This window comes from Manis pentadactyla, chromosome 13 (genome assembly GCF_030020395.1).
Source record: "Manis pentadactyla isolate mManPen7 chromosome 13, mManPen7.hap1, whole genome shotgun sequence".
Taxonomy (NCBI): Eukaryota; Metazoa; Chordata; class Mammalia; order Pholidota; family Manidae; genus Manis; species Manis pentadactyla.
The window spans coordinates 51,446,337-51,466,097 of NC_080031.1; the positions used below are offsets into that span (position 1 = coordinate 51,446,337).

General features: G+C 35.3%; 1 protein-coding gene and 1 pseudogene across 1 annotated transcript; both read right to left on the bottom strand.

Annotated features, from left to right (window-relative positions):
• Positions 1–1,042: 1,042 nt before the first annotated feature.
• Positions 1,043–1,975, bottom strand: LOC118919991 (olfactory receptor 14C36-like). Its single transcript, XM_036900418.2, has one exon. The coding sequence runs from the start codon at positions 1,973–1,975 to the stop codon at positions 1,043–1,045; it is 933 nt and encodes a 310-aa protein (XP_036756313.2).
• Positions 1,976–16,613: 14,638 nt separating this feature from the next.
• On the bottom strand, positions 16,614–17,549 carry LOC118920025 (olfactory receptor 2M3-like; annotated as a pseudogene).
• Positions 17,550–19,761: the final 2,212 nt, after the last annotated feature.

Genomic DNA, 19,761 nt, shown 5'->3' on the forward strand with positions numbered 1-19,761 from the left:
AATAAATATGCAAGATGCCCTCTCAAAAAATATATATATATATGAGGGACCTTGGATTAAAGTTTTTGATGTTTGGACTGGAAGGAGGGAGGAGGAAATATCAGATTATTACTTTACAAGAATTGAACAAAGAACAGGAAGGAAAATGCTCATCAGAAGTGAGTACTAAAAAAAACGGAAAATATTTACCAAGATTTTAAGCTGCGTGTTCATGTGATTGCCTACACAAACTAAATGTAGGGTCAACGCTGATTAAAGACAATGCCATATTTCCAGACTTATCAGACATTGCCCCATGTATGAAAACTATATGCCAAGTAATAAATCAGAGAAAGAGAGAAAAAGAACCTTGACCTATAGCTCAGGAGCAAGATATAACCTGTGAATGGGTTATTCAGCATAGAATTGCTAAACTAACTATAAACCAAACACATTCAAGGGAGTTAAAAGTGCACCCTATCAACAAAAGGACATCCCTCAATCAAGTAAACAAACTGGCTACAATGAATGCCATTTAGTTCTCTTTCCAGACTTACTTTTTTCACTTTCAAAATATATCACATATGAGTTATCCTCCCTACATATTGAAGATTATTATTTATTAGGAATTTAATTTTTTTAATTTCTACAGACATAAATTTCTATGATTGAGTAGTGCATAGATTTATTTTGTATTTCATTACATAAATTCAAACAGAGCTTGTTAGTTATCCCAATATTTGATTTAGGTATTCTTTTGAGATATTACTGACACTTAATATTTGATGAAACACAAATACATATAATTTTAAATAATTCCCCTCAAATATCTTCAAAGACATCTATGTATTAAAACAGGTAGTTCTTTAATGTTTTTATGGAGGCTAGGTGGAAAGGTTAATGGAAAACACAAAATGAGTATTTTTATAGGTTAATAACTCAGATATCAATAGAGATATTTTGGAGAAAGCAATCTAATATGTAAAACCTATACCAGCAGTTATTTTATAGAAGTTTGGATCTGATCTCAGTGACTTTGGGATAAACTTGAAATGGATGTGTATTAATTACCTGAATAATATTTTCTAAAGATTACTTTCCTTACAGCTTCCTTTATTTGAGTATTTCTAAGACTGTAAATAACAGGATTCAGGAATGGAGGAACAGTTGAATAAAATACAGAAAGAATCACTCCCTGGATATTTTCAGAGGTTACTGAAGGTGTTAGGTACACATAGATGACAGAAATGAGGAACATGGATACGACGAGGATGTGAGGGACACAGGTGGAGAAGGCCTTGCCTCGCTCTCTGATTGGAAACTTCATTACAGTGGAAAATATGTAAATATATGACATGGTGATAAAAACAAAGGAGCCACCACCAACCAAAATGGCAGAAACAATAAGTAAGAGGAAATTGTTGAAGGTGTCAGAGCAGGAGAGCCTCAGCAGAGAGGGGACGTCACAGAAGAACTGGTGGACCAAGTTCGACTGACAGAAGGACAGCCGGAATGTGTTCCCTGTGTGCACACCTGCATAGATGAGGCCACTGAGCATGGAGACCAGTGTTGTCCAGACACAGAACTGGTGGTTCATGATGACGGGGTAGCGGAGGGGCTGGCAGATGGCCACATAGCGGTCACGGGCCATGACGGTGAGGAATAGGAGCTCCACAAATGCACAATAAATGACCAGGAAGATCTGAGCTGCACAGCCAGCCACTGAAATGGCCTTGTTGTCAATGAGGGAATTGACACAGGCTTTGGGGACAGTGACAGAAACATAGCACATGTCTAAGATGGACAGGTTCCTGAGGAAGAAGTACATGGGCTTGTGAAGGCTCTGGTCAAGTGTGGTGGCAGAGACGATGAGGAGATTCCCTAACAAGGTGGCCAAATACATCAGTAGGAATAACACGGAGAGTAGGAGCCTCAGCTGCCGCTTATCAGCAAAGCCCATGAGGAGAAACTCAGTCACCATTGAGGAATTGGCCATTTTCCAGAAATTCTGATTGAGCTATAAAGCAAAAGGAGTAAACCATGAAACACATGATTCCTAAAAACCGTTTAGGACATCACCTTCAAAATTTTCCCTGAAAGGGTTTTTCTTCTCATTCAAAAAATTGTCCTTCAAGTATAGGAAAGTTCCATCATTAGTCTTGGTCTCCTCAGCTTATCACCACTACTGAGTAGTTAACATGGAATGCGGCACAGACAGGACTGCTGAGTCCCCCTGTCGGGTTATGACGTGTAGTGCTCTTACAATGCTCAGCAATATCCAGCACATGAGGTTTAAATTTTATGTGATGTTTTTATTGAAATATAGTTGATACACAAGATTGTATTGGCTTCAGTTGTAGAACATAGTGACTTGACAGCTACCTATGTTATTAAATGTCACCCCGATATCTGCATTGAATGTATCACTAGGAGTTGGTCACTTACGCTCAGCCTGGACATTGATGTGCAGTTGAGGTTTAGCTCATGTTTTTTGAAAATATGGTCTATAGATCATTCAGAGAACCTAGTTGTTTCAAAATATGCTTCAAATATGAGCACAGAATTGCTCTGAAGAATTTTCCTGCTCTTTTAAGTTGGTTTTACCTGTACTATGATATCCTTATATATTATTAGCACACTTGTCTTTTATATTTCAAGTATTATTTTTCTAGAAAAGCATTTAATATTTTAAGATTCACTCAGCAAAAACTTGGAAAATTAAAATTGTCTTCATTATGATTGTTTCAAGCAGTACCATTCCATGTGAATTTATGCTAGGACAGAATTCTATGGGTTATATGAGGAAGTAAACTCAAATTTTATTGTGATACATTTTGTAAATGGTTTGTACTCCTACACAAACTAGAGTAAATATTTTAAATCCTAAATGGTTGTAATAAAACAGTGAGTTATTTTTCCATGTTTATATTTTGGATGTAATTTTCAACTTTAGAATTCTATTTATTATGCAATTACATTGCCATCAGAATTTATAAACAATTTTGACACTGATCACACAAACAAAGTAACCTATCAAATAACAATAAAATGGAAATTGGAAATTTTGTATTCTAACAGGACTGTGAATAATCTATTGTGTTATTTCCTCTGCTCTTCCAAAGCATTCCCCCATTCAGAATCTGTGAACATTAAGCACATTAATTGCTTTTCTCATTAGTATTTCTATAGCATTTCTGTAATTGCACTTGTTCTCCAAGTTTGTGATAAGTGTAGCCATTACATTGTATTTAACAACCAAAGTCTGAAATTCAAATAACTTTGAAAAAATCATACCCCATCTTATTTATGGACCATTTTCCTTTTGCTCCCTTATGACACCAGAACTCTCATCTTAGTGACCTTGTTAATTCATAATGTACCCAGAAATTTGTGTGCATTTAGATTCAAGTACATACATCATAGTTGATAAAAAATGAATTTCAGATACTTCATTGACTACTAACATTACACTCAATAATTATTTACAGATAAAAAATCTCTAAGAGGGATTACATCATTTATCAACCACCTTAAATTAATTCATTCTTGTAAAGATCTAAAATAATGAAACTCTTTCCAACATGTGCTAAGTACAAGCTAAGGTCTTAATTTTTTTTTTTTTAACTGATTACCTACAGCCAGCTATTCCTTGTACATTTTTTTTTATGAAAGAAGGAAAGTGATACATTTTTAGGTCTTTGATTCCAGTTAGGTTAAAATATAATACTTAAAATTACAAATCAATATTTAAAAATTCATTAAAAAATGGGTCCCCAAAATAGAAATTTTATAGAATATTCCCTTTTCTTTATCTAAAACAGTAGAGAGTCAAGAACTGTATTTAAAACATGAAAGTTATCGTAGATACAGAGATATTTTATTTTTTTCTCTAAGCCACCTATTGTTTGTTTCTCTCAAAAAGAAGTTAGGAAATTGTCAGTTAACATTAATTGATTGAACTTTTATGATGAACTGTTTTGCTTATGTGGGAAAATTATTATGATATGAAATGCTTTTCTTCATTTGACTCTATTTTTCTTGCAAAATTATCATAGGGACACTTTATAGAGTTTGAAGCCAAAGTCTAATGTAAGAGTGAACTTTGAAGAAAGAAATATGTAAACAATGATAGTAGGGCAGACACCAATTATTTCAACAAATAAATGAATTTAGTATTATTTTGCAAAACTGTCACTTAGAAAAGGCATATTACTACTTGCATTTTTAAAAATTAACCATAAATATTTTAGACTAAGTTTAAACTAAAAGCACCTGAAATATGAGGTATGCAAGTCATTGGTGCAAAATTTGCAAGTGAAAAAATATTGTGGATTAAAAAAAGATTAAGTAGAAATGAGAGAGAGATAAATAAAAAGGTAGATTAGAATATCTCCACATTCCAGAAATATTAAAAGAAATGTTTAAAGTGCTTTCCTCTTTGAAAAATTTGTAGGGGTTTAGGACTTACACTTTTAATAATGTGTTGTTATTTTTAAATAATGAAATGTACACTAGTTATCCTCAAAATTTTAAAATATTATTGCAGTTGAGAAATTACAAATTATAATTAATTTTAAAATTAAAATCCATAGTAAAATTAACTAATTAGCGTTATTTATTAAAACATTGAGAAATATGGAAGCAATTATATTTTGAAATTTTAAAAGTGTTCTTGAGGATTGTACCTTCATATGTGCATATATTTGAAATTGTTTCTATAAATATAATATGCAGCTTTATGAGTTATTAATTTTATTTCAATGGATTTCCCAGTTTCAGTATCACAAAAATCATCAATCCATGGCACATATATATGTCCTACAATTAATAAGATTCACATTATAATGTGACATATCATTTTCTAAATTAACATATGAGAGACAGTGCACCTACTATCATGAGTAAATATAACTGAATGGCCTAAAAATTATGAATTAAACATAGACAGATAAGTAAACAAAGGGAATGAAAACTTTGCGAATGTCTGGCAAAATTAGATGAGTGGTGATACTAAATTTTTTAAGTGGGTGACAAGTTGATATTGGACAGTAGTAATAATATTTAATATGTCTAGATTCTCTGATGAATGTACCTTAAATAGCAACCACTAATTGTACACTATGGTTATTTTATAGGTATCAATATATATAATTACAGTGCATGTGGTAGTACTTTATGTCCAAATTAATCACATGGTGGAATTACTACTTATGCACATATCCATCATGCAGTGTTTAAATTTAATTATAATATTTGGGCTGTTATGTACAGTAATTCAAATTTTAAATTAGAGTCCATGTGCTATCTTTCTTAGCAGCCTATTAATGTATTGGGATAAATTTAGTTGAAGTCAAAAAACAAGCACTATGAATTATTTTCATTAAATAATGAAAGTCCAAATAAGCAACTTAATGTGAGTTTCCCCGTAGTAGTCAAACATAGTTAAAAAATTCAAAGATAAAAATTTAACAACATAAAATCTGATCCTGTTTGATAGCTCTTTAGCTTGTTCAATCTATTTCATATACTTGAATATCATGTACCTTTTTGTTGAAATGAGTACTGCATGATCTTATTGATTTTTTAAAAAATGTGTTTTACCCATAATAGAAAGTCAAAAAGAAAATCCTGAAAAAAAATCGTCATTTATTGAAAAGTCCTTACATCATAGTTGATAAAAAAGAATCCAACCATATAGAATAATTTCTGAAGTATTAAGTAATGTTTTAATATAGCATTTTTTTCATTTAGCTATATAGATGTAGATATAAACCAACTTCCATGTGTTTATAAACATCTAAATATTGATGTTTTTCTTAGTCTCTGGAACGTCTTTAATATTAGTCTGATTATTTCCAAGTTTATGGCAAATAAATTCTGAAAATATTGATTTTGAATCAATAATGACAGCATAAAGAATTCTCAGTCCTGCTTATTCTTATATTTCACATTAGTCCATCATACACATACACTGTAGTTTTACAAAGTAACACAAAGGTTATAAAAAGCTGATGCAAATTCCCTGTGCTTGCTATTTTATTGAAAGAATTAACTTTTCATTACTGGGTTGGCTTATTCCTTTAATGAGATTATTGATCATCATACAGACTAAAATATCTTGGTCCACTGCATTGATACACTAGCAGTACTCTCTATTCAAATCCATCTGCATTTCTAAAACCAAAATGAAATTCCAAAGTGAAGAAAAAGATCACAGGAAAATCAGATTACAAAAGGGAAGGAAAGAAGGTGGGAAGATATTTCAATAGTAACCACAACCTACTTACTCCTGAATAGAGTATTCCTCAAATCCTGAAGGAATAAAAATTTATCTTCATTCTAAATCACTGTCTTAAAGATGGCTTGACCAAATTTTCCTCTGCAGAAAGGACTTGAGAACTTCTTAGATGAAGAAAGCATAATTTTTAGGTTGGAAGGGGCTGATCATGATTCACTTTATCTAAAAATGTGGACAACTTTAAAGCTACCTGATGCTTTAAAGCCATGGAGAGCATAAACCTACGAATCCGTGATAGTCTGTTTCCCAAGGGTGATTCCCAGCAGGTAATGATCTCCACAGCGCAGGTCAGTGGGGCTAATTACAGCAGGCTGTGTACAAAAACCTCAGAGATAATATTATGTATTCCAAGGGGCCCACCTGACTTGTCTGCCTTGACCTGGATGAGTGACATGACCTCAATGATTGTATCTGTAAAATACAGTTAACTCATTTCAGTGCTTATCAGTTTTTAGAGGAATTATGAGGACTTGGGCAAGGGTCCAGCTGAGCTGGAGAGAGAGCTGAGCAGCCAGGTGTTAAGAAGTCCTTTAAAGCTACAAGCCCAGAAGCAAAGTATGAGGCAAGGCTTTGTCACTCACTGTGACTGGACATTTCCCTGCCTGGGGTGGCCTCCTGGTCATGGTAAAATGGATCAGCACAGATGTGCAGCACATACTAGGACTGGGAGATGGAAAGAAAAGTCTCTTGCAGTATAATGGGCCTGCAGCCAGTGGGTGTAAGAGAAGGGAGGGCTGGGATTAGGAAATATGAGCCACAGTGCAAAGAGCTGTCTTGAAGATGTTGTGCCCTACTTCCCATAGGAAGATTGGGTAAAGGTCCCTGAGGAAGCCTCCTCTGAAAAAGCCAGGTAAAGGGATCTCTGCAGGAAAGCATTTGGCCAAAATGTGGAAATTCATGGAAAAGCAAAATTCATGGAAAAGCACGGCCAGTCCAGCAGGCATGAGTCACTCCCACAAGCCCCTTCCTGGAAGGCAGTGTTTCTTTGTGCCATGCTGGTGTGAGGGCTGCAGTTTTTCCCAGGGGGGCCTGCCAGGTGGAGCTTTGTAATTGTCTGTGGCTTGCTTGGCAGATCACATGTAGGTGTTTGAGCAGGAGCCTGACTTCAAAACTACTGGCAGTCATCCATTTCAAACACAAAATTCTCAATCATAATATAAGTTGGTCACGGGCATGGAAGTGTGACATGGAGAACATAGTCAATGTTCTAACATCCTCTGTGCTGACAGATAGTTCACTGCACTATAGGGGAGGATTCAATAATAATGTAACTATTAATCACTGTGATGTATACTTGAAACCAGTATAATATTGTATATCAGCTGTACTTCAAAATACTCTTAACAATAAAAAAACAAATAAAGGTAGTAAAATATATTCACAAGGAAAGTAGATACATATTATAGTCCAGTATAACCTAGAGATAAACGGTGTAACTCCCTGCGGACATTTTGCCAAGGCTTACAAAATGAAATTGATCAATTTGTTTTTTTCTGATCTCAGTCTTAAATTTTCTTAACTGTTTAATTGTTAAGTAAGGCTCTTATGGAAAATAAATAAGTTAAAATCCATAAATTATAATTAACAATCATTATCAAGCAAGCAATTATTTTAAAGTATTAACATGATATCATAGTTTAATATTCATACAATATTAGGGGTTGGTATTATTGTTCACATATGTTATGAAATTTAGGAAACAAGACTTTGATTTCATGTCTTTCGCATTCCAACGCTCGCTCCAGTTTAGCTTCTGATTTATGTACTTCCTCAATTTTACTTGTTTACAGAAAATATACAACTTTACCCAAACTACAACTTCCAGACTTGTAGAGATAATTGTACATACTATTGAAATAAGTTCAATATTTTAGTATATTACTCTATGAATCCAGTAAATCAAGTTGACAGAAATAAAAAAAGTTAAAAAAATTATAACAGTGAAGTTATCAATTTTGATGTTTTTCATATATAGAATGAGAGCTTGAGAGAAGAGTCTGAATGTGGCCGAGTGAGTGTTACGTTCATGCAGGCCGCCAACGTGCTCATGAAGACAACAGTCCGTTTCTGAAGATGTGCCTGGTGATGCCCATCCTCGTATCTTACCCTGAGATCTCCACCTCATGTGTGCCTGCGCCTTAGGTTACAGAGCTTCACAATGTCGTCCTTGCCAAGAGGATAGTAAATTTCATCAGAGTTTCTGACAAGCTGAAACAAAGAAGAATGGACATTGGCTGACCCCCAGGACTCAGACACTTATGTGACCAGCTGGAAAATCTTTCCAGATCTACGAACAATAGGCCTTGTTTAACAACAATGAAGCCTAAACTTATTCCACTTAAACTTGCTCGTCCCCTGGTCCTCGTCGTGATGACCGAGAATGACGCATCCTCAACAGCTGTTCATTAATAGATGTTCCCCAAAAGCTAACTTCTTACTGATTACTTTTCATTATCAGGTGTTCTCTTGCTCAAGTTAAAAGTTACATTGATTTCTCCCTTACATTTAGGCTGTATTTTATATTTTATAAGGGATACATCAGGTTATCTTAAGGTGATGCAGGTAAAAACAGAAACTGTGGATCCCTTTATGTTTATTCCATAACCAATAATATCTTATCAATATTAATTTGAAGTTTCTGTTGAATACTAAATAGAGTTGAATTCAAATAATCAATTTTAAGGGGAAAAATTAGTGTTCTCTTTGGCAGCTGATTATTTAGTTTTGTTTAATTTGCCTGATAATTTAATAGATTATAATATTATGTTTTTTTAAAAGAAAATATTCTAGATAAACCAGAAATTCCAAAAAAGGCAGATAGTAAGCAAAGCACAAATGTTTCAGTTAGTGAAAATGTCTTTACATGTTCTTGGAAGGAAGGGAAGCCAGTCCCATAGAATATTCTTAAGTAGTCAATTTTCAAATTTGTATATAAAATGAGGATTTTTGGGGATATATCCCAATTTAACTTTATATTATTATTTTGGCATAATGGTGATATTCTCCTTAGTTCCTTTGCCATGCACAATGCTGTGAATTTTCCAAATATACAGTAAATAATTTTGAATCAATAGAAACAGCACAAAGAAAAGTTATCGCCACGCTTCATTTTCTACATTGGAATTCGGTCTACCACACAGCCTGATATTTCTATTGTGGCATTTCATAACACAGAAATTACTGTAAAATAACCTATAAGAGTTCTCTGTAACTACTAATGTCTTCAAATATTACATTATTCATTTACTTAACTAATGAAGTTATTGTTCAATGAAAATATTAAGTTGGAGTTTTGAATTGATATGTCTACCCATAATTTCAAATAAAATCTCATGTCCATTTGAGAAAATAAAAATCCATAGTGAATAAAAAATGTATGAGTAAATCATGGTACAAAGGAGACTGGAGGGGATGGGAGACCTTAAGAACAACAGTGACCACAGATTACTCACTTTTGAAAATCGTAGTTTTCTTTCTTTAACTTGAAGGTTGTATTTTCTGACCTTGGAAAGAGGGGAACAATGGCTTTTGCTGTTAGTGTCTTTAAGCAAGGCCTTAAAGGTGGTTTAACCAAGTTTACCTGTTCAGACTGGTTTTGAGAATGTCTTCTGGTGAACACAGTACCATTCTCATGATATGTAAACATGTCAGCCCTGCTCTGCTTTATCCAAACACGTGGCCTGACCATGTGACCATCACCACAGTCTCTGGGGATGCGGTCCTTTCTTCCCAATGAGAGCCCGGGCCCAGGGGTGACTCTGCAGTCATCTCCAGAGTATAGGCAAAGGGGACCCAACTAAAACACAAAGAGTGGACACAAAATAGAACAACTGGACATATTATCTGTGAATATGTGTACCTAATTATTAAATCAATGAACTAATGAGTTCATGAAACAAATTGACCTTTACCATTCAAAGGGATCATTCAGGGCATCTGTGTGGGTCTCAGATACAAGAGCCTATAACCCAAGGAGCTCGGATGGCGTGCATCGGCCCTGGCTTGGGCAGGCAGCATCACCCCCAAAGGTACAATAATGGCATTATTGAGCACATTTATTTAAACATGTCATGTTCAACTCTGAGAGAAACTGAAGGAAAGACTGGCAGTCCCACTTTTGAAAACTCTAAAAATTGTGAAATTTCCTCATAAGAAATTCAGGTTTGAAATGATCGTCACATAGGCCAGTATGTCTTATAGATTAATGGTGTCGTTCCCTGGGACAGTTTTTCACCAGTTTCAAACACCAGGTCTCACACCATTTGTATGGTTAAAAAATTTTTTTTTCTAAGTCTGCATTTCTAGCAGTTGATTCAGGCTCTTATGGGAAGTGTCTGACATAAAATCTATACGTGATGGTTAACTGAAATGAAAATGACCAAGTGTGAAGTATTCTCTAATATGTGTAGGCTGATGCTAGTTAAACTTTAGGGGATATTATTGTTCCTACCTTTAATGAGAGTGAGACACAGGTTGTTTGAGGTCAGCAGGTCAGCTGAAGAGCAGAGAAGGGAAAGCAGCGGGGCTGGCTTTGGACCAGGACTTCTCCGACTCCGGCACTCACTTCACCACGGCCTCTGCCTTACCTCCTTCCCTGGTTTCATTCACTACGTGGAGGACCTGCATACTCCAGCCAAACTCCAGTTACCAGAATGGCAGAAATGATTGGAGACACTATCAACATTTATCCCATATTTTAATGCACTGCTCTGCTTATCCAGGAGGTTAAATTGGTGACAATAAGCCAATTGTCTAAAAGCTCATAACTATGCTTATTAAAGTTGACACATATTATATTAAAGAGAGAGAAAGAGATTTAGAACAAATTAAAAATCTGGCAAATAAAAAAGATGTAGTCTATTTCTTTCAAATATCTCCATATTCTTAAGAAGTAGATATATATGTATATATTATATATATGTATATATTCTCTGCATTCAACTATCATTCTTTTTCTGTTTTGCAATTTCTATCCATTGCCTCTCTACCCATCTTTCTATCATCTATTTATCTATATAGGTCAATCTGTAATCACTATCATTTTTCCTCCAGATTAGTAACTATTATTCAAGGTTTTTGGAAGGCTTTCCTTATTCTGTACCACACAACATACCTCAAATGGCAAATTCTTACACAATGTTTTAAAATTTCCAATATATTGACTTATTGCTTTCTGTAATTTTGTCAGTTATGTTATACTCAAATCATCAGTCACAGAAATAAAATTTCATATTACATGTGAAAATTCATTCTTCTAAGAACATGAGTTTAAAATGCTAAATAATTGTGATGCTGAGAATTAAACCAGATTGTTTTATATTACTATACAAATCTCTGAAGACTTATAATATAAATGATTTCTTCACTCAAGTAATGTGTATCCAGATACATGATATTGGGAGTACAATAAATAATTTTCAAGTGTGGAAATGACTATTATTACAATTCCATGAGAAAGAAAAATCACATTGAATAAATATACAGAGACTGAAAATTGAATAATTCACCTTTATTTGATGAATTACTTTTATGTATTTTAATTGATCTGGTCACTTTTTTTATTGAAGTGTAGTTCTATACAACCTCACATTGATTCCAAGTATACAACACAGTGGTTTAATAGTTTCCCATATTGTTAAATCCTCACCCACTCTGTTGTAGTTACTATCTGTCAACACAGGAAGATGTTAAAGTATCATTGGTAATACTCTTCAAGCTGTGCTACATCACATGACCAACATGTGTCATTGAGAGTTTCATGCTCTTTATCTCCCTCAGCCTCTCCAGACACCCACACAAACCCTCCCCCATGGTAACCACAGATCACTTCTCAGAGTCTATGAGTGCATTCCTCTTTTGTTTCTTTTGCTTTGTTTTTATTCCACATATAAGTAAACATATATGGTATTTGTGTTTCTCTGCTTGGTTTATTTTACTTAGCATAATACCCTCTAGATCCATCCATGTTGTCACAAATAGCAGGATTTCTTTCATTTTTATCACTGAACAATATTCCATTGTGTATAGGTACCACATCTCCTTCCTCCATTCATATATTGATGGACACTTTGGTTGCTTCCATATTTTGGTTATTTAAAATAATATGGCAATAAACATTGGGGTGCATATATCTTTTTGAATCAGGAATTTTTGTTCTCTTCAGATAAATTACTAGAAGTGAAATAACTGGGTCATATGGAATTTCTATAATGTGCTCTTTAGATTATATCATGTGAGATAAATATAGATGTCCACTTGTGGACTTTCTAGATGATTGGAAAATCAGAGACTGATTTAGGTTTCATATGTCATTGATTATTCCTAATAATAATTTACATACATTTAGACTTCTAACTTGTGTCCAGGATTGTCTTTTAATTGTGTCCTACCCATGAGTGTTCTGGAGATGATTACATGCCTGAAATTACCCTTGGGCCACCAGCTGCCACTGGATGGTGAGGACTATTCCCAGAGGCCCCTGGAAATGGCATGGGTATTCCCACATTTTTGGAGGAAGCAGAGTATGACTGACCTGTGGACAGAAGACTGGGGCTCTTTAGAATGTTGTGAAGATATTCTCAAACCTTGTTCTCACAGGAGGTCAAAGCATTTTTAAGACCTTGAATTGGAGAAGCTAAGAAGAAAAAATGTCATTCCTCTCCACAGGCTGTCAGAAGTGAGTCCTTTGTGGCTACTGTTGTTGACAGTGCTTTCCCGTACCTATTTCTCTTCTTCATGTTATATTTTCCATCAAATTCTTCATGTCACATTTTCTCTTAGGCTTTGAAGAGAAATGGAAAAGGAAATGCATAGAAATTATTGAATGGTGTCAATCCAGTAAAACCAAATTTATTTATTTTCTGTAAAAGAAGTAACAATTTCAGTAAAAGGAAAATCATTGAAGTCAATGATTTAATTAAATTAATGGTCAAACCATTTTTATGAAAATCGGCAGAGAACACAAGCACATAAACAAGCCTGCAGCTCTAGGCAGAACCGCTATCCCGGGAGGTTTTGGTGGGCTTCGTGTCCGACCTGTGAAAATAAACCATGCCTGGTGATGGCTGTATCTGACAAGTTGCTTTTATATTGCTGCTTTCAAAATAGTTATTTTGGTTTTATTTTAGACAGTGTGACTCTTCATGATGTCTGTGTGAATACCTCCTGATTATCAGCCTATTTTTGGGTTCCTTAATTAGTGAATCTGTATGTTAATTTCCCTCCCTAAATTTGGGAAATTTTCTGCGATTGTTTCTTTAAATAAGCTTTGTGTTGTTTTCTCCCTTTGCTCCCTCTGGATCTAAAAAAAATATGCATATTATTTCACTCAGTGATTTCCTACAAATAATATAGAATTAAAACAAAATTTTTGTTTGTTCTTTTGTTTGACTGGATTATTTCAAAATATGTGTCTTAGAGTTGACAGATTCTTTCTTTGGCTTGATTGTATCTGCTGGAGAAGCTGTCTATTAAATTTTTAGTTCAGTCATTGTATTCTACAACTCCAGAATTTTAAAATGGTTTTTATACCTTTGTTGAACTTATCATCTTGTTAATGCATTTTTCTTGATTTTGTTTAGTTGTCTATCAATATTCTCTTGTAGTGCAGTGATTTTCTTTAATATGATTATTTTTATTTCTTTTTAATGCTATTCATAGATCACCATTTCCTTGGGGTCAGCCACTGGAATATTATTTTTTTCTTTTGGTGGGGTTATGTTTCCATGATTCCTCATGGTCCTTGAAATCTTTTTTTGCTTTTTTACATTTAAAGAATTAGTCTACTTCTCCAGTCCTTGACTGACTTCAGGATAGAAAGATTTTTACCAGTCAGCCCTACTAGAGAAAAGGTATCTAATTCCTTTTCAGTGGATATGAAATCTCCACTCCTCTTTTTACTTATTGGGGTAGGGGTGGGGGTGCCAAGTTTTGTGTGCCTTCTTTCAACCCCACACAGCCAGGTTGGGTACTAATATCCTTTAACTTATTTTCCTCAGGTCAGTGCCCTGTAAGATTTAAGATTGCGTGTCTCCTCCAAATCACAGAATTGGGCTAGATGATGATATCTGTGTACTGTTGGAGCAAGCTTGTATGCCATCTATTGGAGTGCATGCATGCCATCTGTGGAGGCTAACATGCCAATCATGGAGGCAACTATCAGCCCATTGAGGGGCTTCAAGTAAGTCCATCCACAGGATTCACAGGCAGGCCTGTTGGAAGTGTCCCAAACCAGTTTGTAATAACTCAAGCTGGTTTTTGAGATCTGTGAGGTGGTTGCTGTAAATTCTCATGCCTTTTCCCTGTTTCCAACAGCCCAGAATATTCAGCCATGTTTATCATCTCAGTAATCTAAGTAAGTCAAAGAATAAGTGGACCTTCCATGCAATGATGTCCTGGGAGACTGGGGAAGCCATGTTCTCACTCTGTTTTCCCTGTCCCCAGTGAAGTATTTTCAAGCCATGTGGATCTCTCTTGGTGCTGAACTGTGTCCCCTCAGGGGAAGGGTGTCATGGGTAAAATGTAATTGTTCTTCTTAATCTATTCTATGTCTATATTCTTGGATTTCTTGGCTTGTTGAGGGTGCTAGAGTCTATCCTATCTCTGGTAAAAACTATGTGGCTTATTCCCCTTATCTGAAGCCTTAGGAAGATGTCTTCATCAGGTGGCTTTGCCAAGACCTCCTTATGGGAGGGGAAGGTGGAACCTGAAGACCCTTCCTTACTTAAACTCAATATTGCATATGTTTCTACTCCTAGCCTTTCATCCTTCAACAATCCCCTCAAACCAAGAGTCCATAAAATAATTTCATAAAGTGGATTTAATCCAATTACTTGACATTAGCAATGTTTTCTTACATTTCTGACAGGATTAATAATTGAGATTGCATTTGTATGTGTTTTTTAGATAAAAGTCTGCAACTAACATGGGTGTGTCTGACAGGAAAAATCCTAAACCATCTCCTATGATCTCCATTACCTGGTGTTATTCCCATGATTAGATTATATAATAAGTGAAGAAGATTGTACATCTTTAATTAAGAACACTTTGAGTAATCAAAGGGAGATGACTTGGGATTGGAAAGAATCAGCTGGAAGTCTTTATGAGAGGATTTAGACCTTCCTTGAGACAGATTCTCCATATGTTATTCAGTTGCATAGAAATAAATTATTTCAACAACCACATGAGTTTGAAATATGACCACAAGCCTCAGATAAAACTGTATAGTACCAGCCTAGACCTTGATGCTACATTGTGAATCTTGAGGAGAATATCAAGGTTAGCCATCCTGGGACTCCTGACCAATTCAAACTGTCACATAATAAATTATTGCTATTTAGAAGTGCTAAATTTGTGGTAATTTGTTAGGCAACAAGAAGACTAACACATTGGGGATGTTGCAATATGCATATATATATATATATATATACATATACATATAATTTATATATAAACTTTTATACAAATTATTACATATCATGGCTTGGCTATTATCATTAAAACAATATTGATAGAAATTTCACACATGATATTTCTTGAAAATATGCAGACTACAGAAAACCAACATTCCTCCACTAAATATATCACATTTTCATAGAATTGCAATATATTACCTGTATAAGGATCAGGATTTCTAAGGATTAAAAATCCAGACTTTGAGGATTCATACTCACATTTCAGTCTTCCATTTATAAGGTTGATGTGTGCATAAGAAGAAAATTTGGGGGCTTCCCAGTCCTTTGATGTACCTGAAGGAGGACAATGTCCACTAGATACAGTGCAGTACACCTATACCTCAATCTTTTCTCTATTCAGTTAAGACAAATTCATTTTCATAATAATCTCAAATTCATAGCTATAACATGTAGCTATATAATGAGCTTTCAAAAAATGATCAATTCAAATTATGATATCAGACTTTGTGGAATTCTCTTTTTTGCCAACATTAAATCTATGACATGTTAAAACACATACTAATTTTAATCAGCATAATCAAACTACGGAGTATTTTGATGGGCAAATACCTATAATTTGTGAACAAATATTATTTTTAAAAAGACATAAACTGTGTATTTTTGTTTGCTATAATACACATCCAACAGCCATATAATGAAACTGACCATAAAAAATATGAAATATTTGAAAAATATGCAAATAGGTTTCAGTTTATAAATCTTACATTGTTGCCTATAAAGCTTCAAAGGTGTGTACATATTAAGTACTAAATGATATTTGTGGAATACATAAATTTAAGCATAAATTTACACAAGTTAATACACAAATTTAATAAAGCAAAGAATCTGTTATAGAAAGCAAAGCATAAAGATTATTAAGGGATTCACTCTCCAGACTGGCCCCTCCCCAACACCTTTCTGACCCTGGCCACTTCCTTGCTGTGGAGGCTGAGGGGATTCAGCATGGGTGTGAGGACTGTATAGAAGGCTGACACCGTCTTGTCCTGGGTGGGGGAACGATCTGATGCGGGCCGCAGGTATATGAACATGGCAGCTCCGTAGTACATTCCCACCACCACGAGGTGGGAGGAGCTGGTGGCAAAAGCTTTGCGGCGACTCTCCCCAGATCCCATGCAAATGACGGCCAGGAGAACACGAGCACTGGAGGCAGTGATGACTGCTACGGGGAAGAGAAGCATAACACAACATATGAATATCATTCTTTCAAATAGCAATGTGTTAGCACATGAGACTGTGAGAAGGGCAGGGATATACAGAAAAAATGGGGTATTTCCTGGGCACCACAATAAGGGAAAAACAGTGCAACCGCAACTTAAATAACACCATCAAGAGAGCCAAAGAATCCAAGAAGAAGCTGCCATAAGACCACAGATTTTCTGGCTCTTGGGAGCTGAGTACCATAATGGGCGGCAAACGGCCACATGGTGGTCATAGGCCATTGCAGCCAATAGGGAACATTTGGCTCCAAGCAGGGACACATATAAGAATATCTGGGCTCCACAGCCGGCCAGAGAGATGGACTTCCTGCCTGACAAGTAGTTGAAGGCCATCTTGGGGACAGTGGTGCAGATGAGCATGAGATCCATGAGGGACAGCTGGCTGAGCAGGAAGTACATGGGGCTGTGGAGGTGTGTGTCCAGGTAGATGAGGAGAATCATGGCAGTGTTTCCCATGAAGGCCACTGAGAAGATACCCAGGACCAGAGAGAAGAGGAAGATGTGGGTGGGGTTGTAATCGAAGATGCCCAGCAGGATGAAGTTGGAGTTGAAGGTCTGATTCTCCCATGCCATGATGTGTATGCCCACTGTGGAGAGTACAACATGTGCAGAGTGGCCAAGATTGTGTCATGGAAATATCAAGGACTTCCCACCTAGGTCACCACATCTATCCAATTTTCTAAGAATGGGGAGATTGATTCTCTGACCATTGATTTTTGTTTTGTTTTGTTTTTAGACTAGGAATATTTCATCTTATTTTTGGTTGAAGTATTTTTAAAATATAAAATGCATTGTTAACATGCATAGTGAGTTAATAATAAAATAATGGAAATTTTATCATATCATATTATCAAGTTAGAGCAACAAGTCAATTCATATGAACAGTTTAGATCATTCCTTCAAATTACTTTGTTATCAGGAAAGACTCATGGTTTTCTGGGAAGTCAATGTCAACTCCCATTATGTTTTCCATGGAACTCAGCATATCACGCAATAATGCAAGTACAAATTCTGTTTGTCAAAGTGCAGAGGGAACCATGTACTCATATTAATGATTTAGGTTTAGTCAAATGTTAGATAAACAGAAGACATTGAGAAATCAACAATCAGAGGTCAATTAAATCCAACTGGAAGGGACAAGATGCACTTTTACTTTCTCCTCTAATATCCTTTAAACAAAATTTAGACATAGGATGCCTCTTCCACCTTTGTGTCATAATCACTTATTCTGTGTACATAACAGCATTTCAGTTAAAACTCAGGTGTTCACTACCTCCTAAATTTCTGATAAGTTATAAATTCTCTTTACCTAACCATTTTTTACATTGATGATGCTTATCAAGAAACTCAACCACCACTATGAGAATAAGTAAAACCTATGCTCTTTGAATTTTCAGCATTTTTTATTCTTCCACTTTTCTTATATACAATTGCTAATTCATTCTTTCTAAAACATTCTAACCTTGTACTGTCTTACCATTATACAAACCACAGAAAATCCTTCAAATATTCCTGACTGCTGAAAGCTGCCTGTGATTTTTCATGTTTTCTGATTGAAATTTATTGCCCAACAGAATATTACCCCATCACTTAGTATAATTTCAATCCTTGTATTTTCTATTCCAGTTTCACATGTTATATTCATGTGGTATTCTGTCTTATTATGTTTTGAAATATCAATAGTAATACTTATGGAAAACCCAACATACACCAACTCATCTCCTGAGAATTTGCCGCTTTTTCCCCTTGTACAAAGCAATGTCTCAATCAACTGCGCCCATCCTGGAATGACCCCACAGCAGCAGAGACCACTTCCTTCAGCTTGGATCTGAAATGCATGATGAACTGCTCCATAAGTCAGGGTGCTAGGAGTGTTGCAAAAGCTGGGGAACCCCACTGACCATATACTTTGACTTTTATTTTGTTTTATTGTTTATCTTTCTGTTCAACCAAGGCCATGTACTGGTGGCATTGAGCCACACTCCTACTCACAGACCTGGGATCATCTGAGGAACCTGTGTGCCACCCTGCAGGTTGTCCTCTGTCCAAACCTCAAAATCAAATCAAATTTCTTTGGAGTAGTTTTTAAAAGAGAAATTGCTTAAGGAAGTGTTATGATCATTTAACACTGTGATGTCCTTGTCCCCATTATTAGCTAATGATAACACCTGACTCTATAATTAGGTATCAGTTTTGTTCCTGAATGCTTTTCATGATCCTTATCTTAACAACAAACTACAGAATGTCTTAAGTGTATGACTCTTCACATTATGTACACATCTATAAAATTGTCCATTCGCTTTTGTCCATAGTAGGACTTTCTGTAAGAACAGCACTGTGGGGATAGGAGAACTTCCCGAGGTTAGCTGATGTCTGTTAATGGCAGAAGATCTTGATCAAGTTGAGCTGAGGAACAGTATTAGGTTGTTCATTCCCAGTGGGAAAATGCAATATTTACAATGTAGTAGGTAGAGAGGTTTAGCCTATATATTCCTGTGTTTTTTCCATGTTTAATTTTTCAAGGTGGGCATGTATAGAAGAAAAAGTTTTATATCATATCATATCATATCATATCATACCATATCATATCATATCATATCATCATTACGTGTAACCCAATCCCATAAGCTCTCGTTCCTTTTACTGCTCTATCACAGGAAACTGCTGTGAACACTTCATGATTGTCAAGACGCTTATTTCTGAGCCCAGTCAACTCAGGTTCCTCCACATCAACCTCATGAAAGCAATGTCTTAGTGAAAGTCAGTTATGTGATATTAATAAGAATGTGTTTAC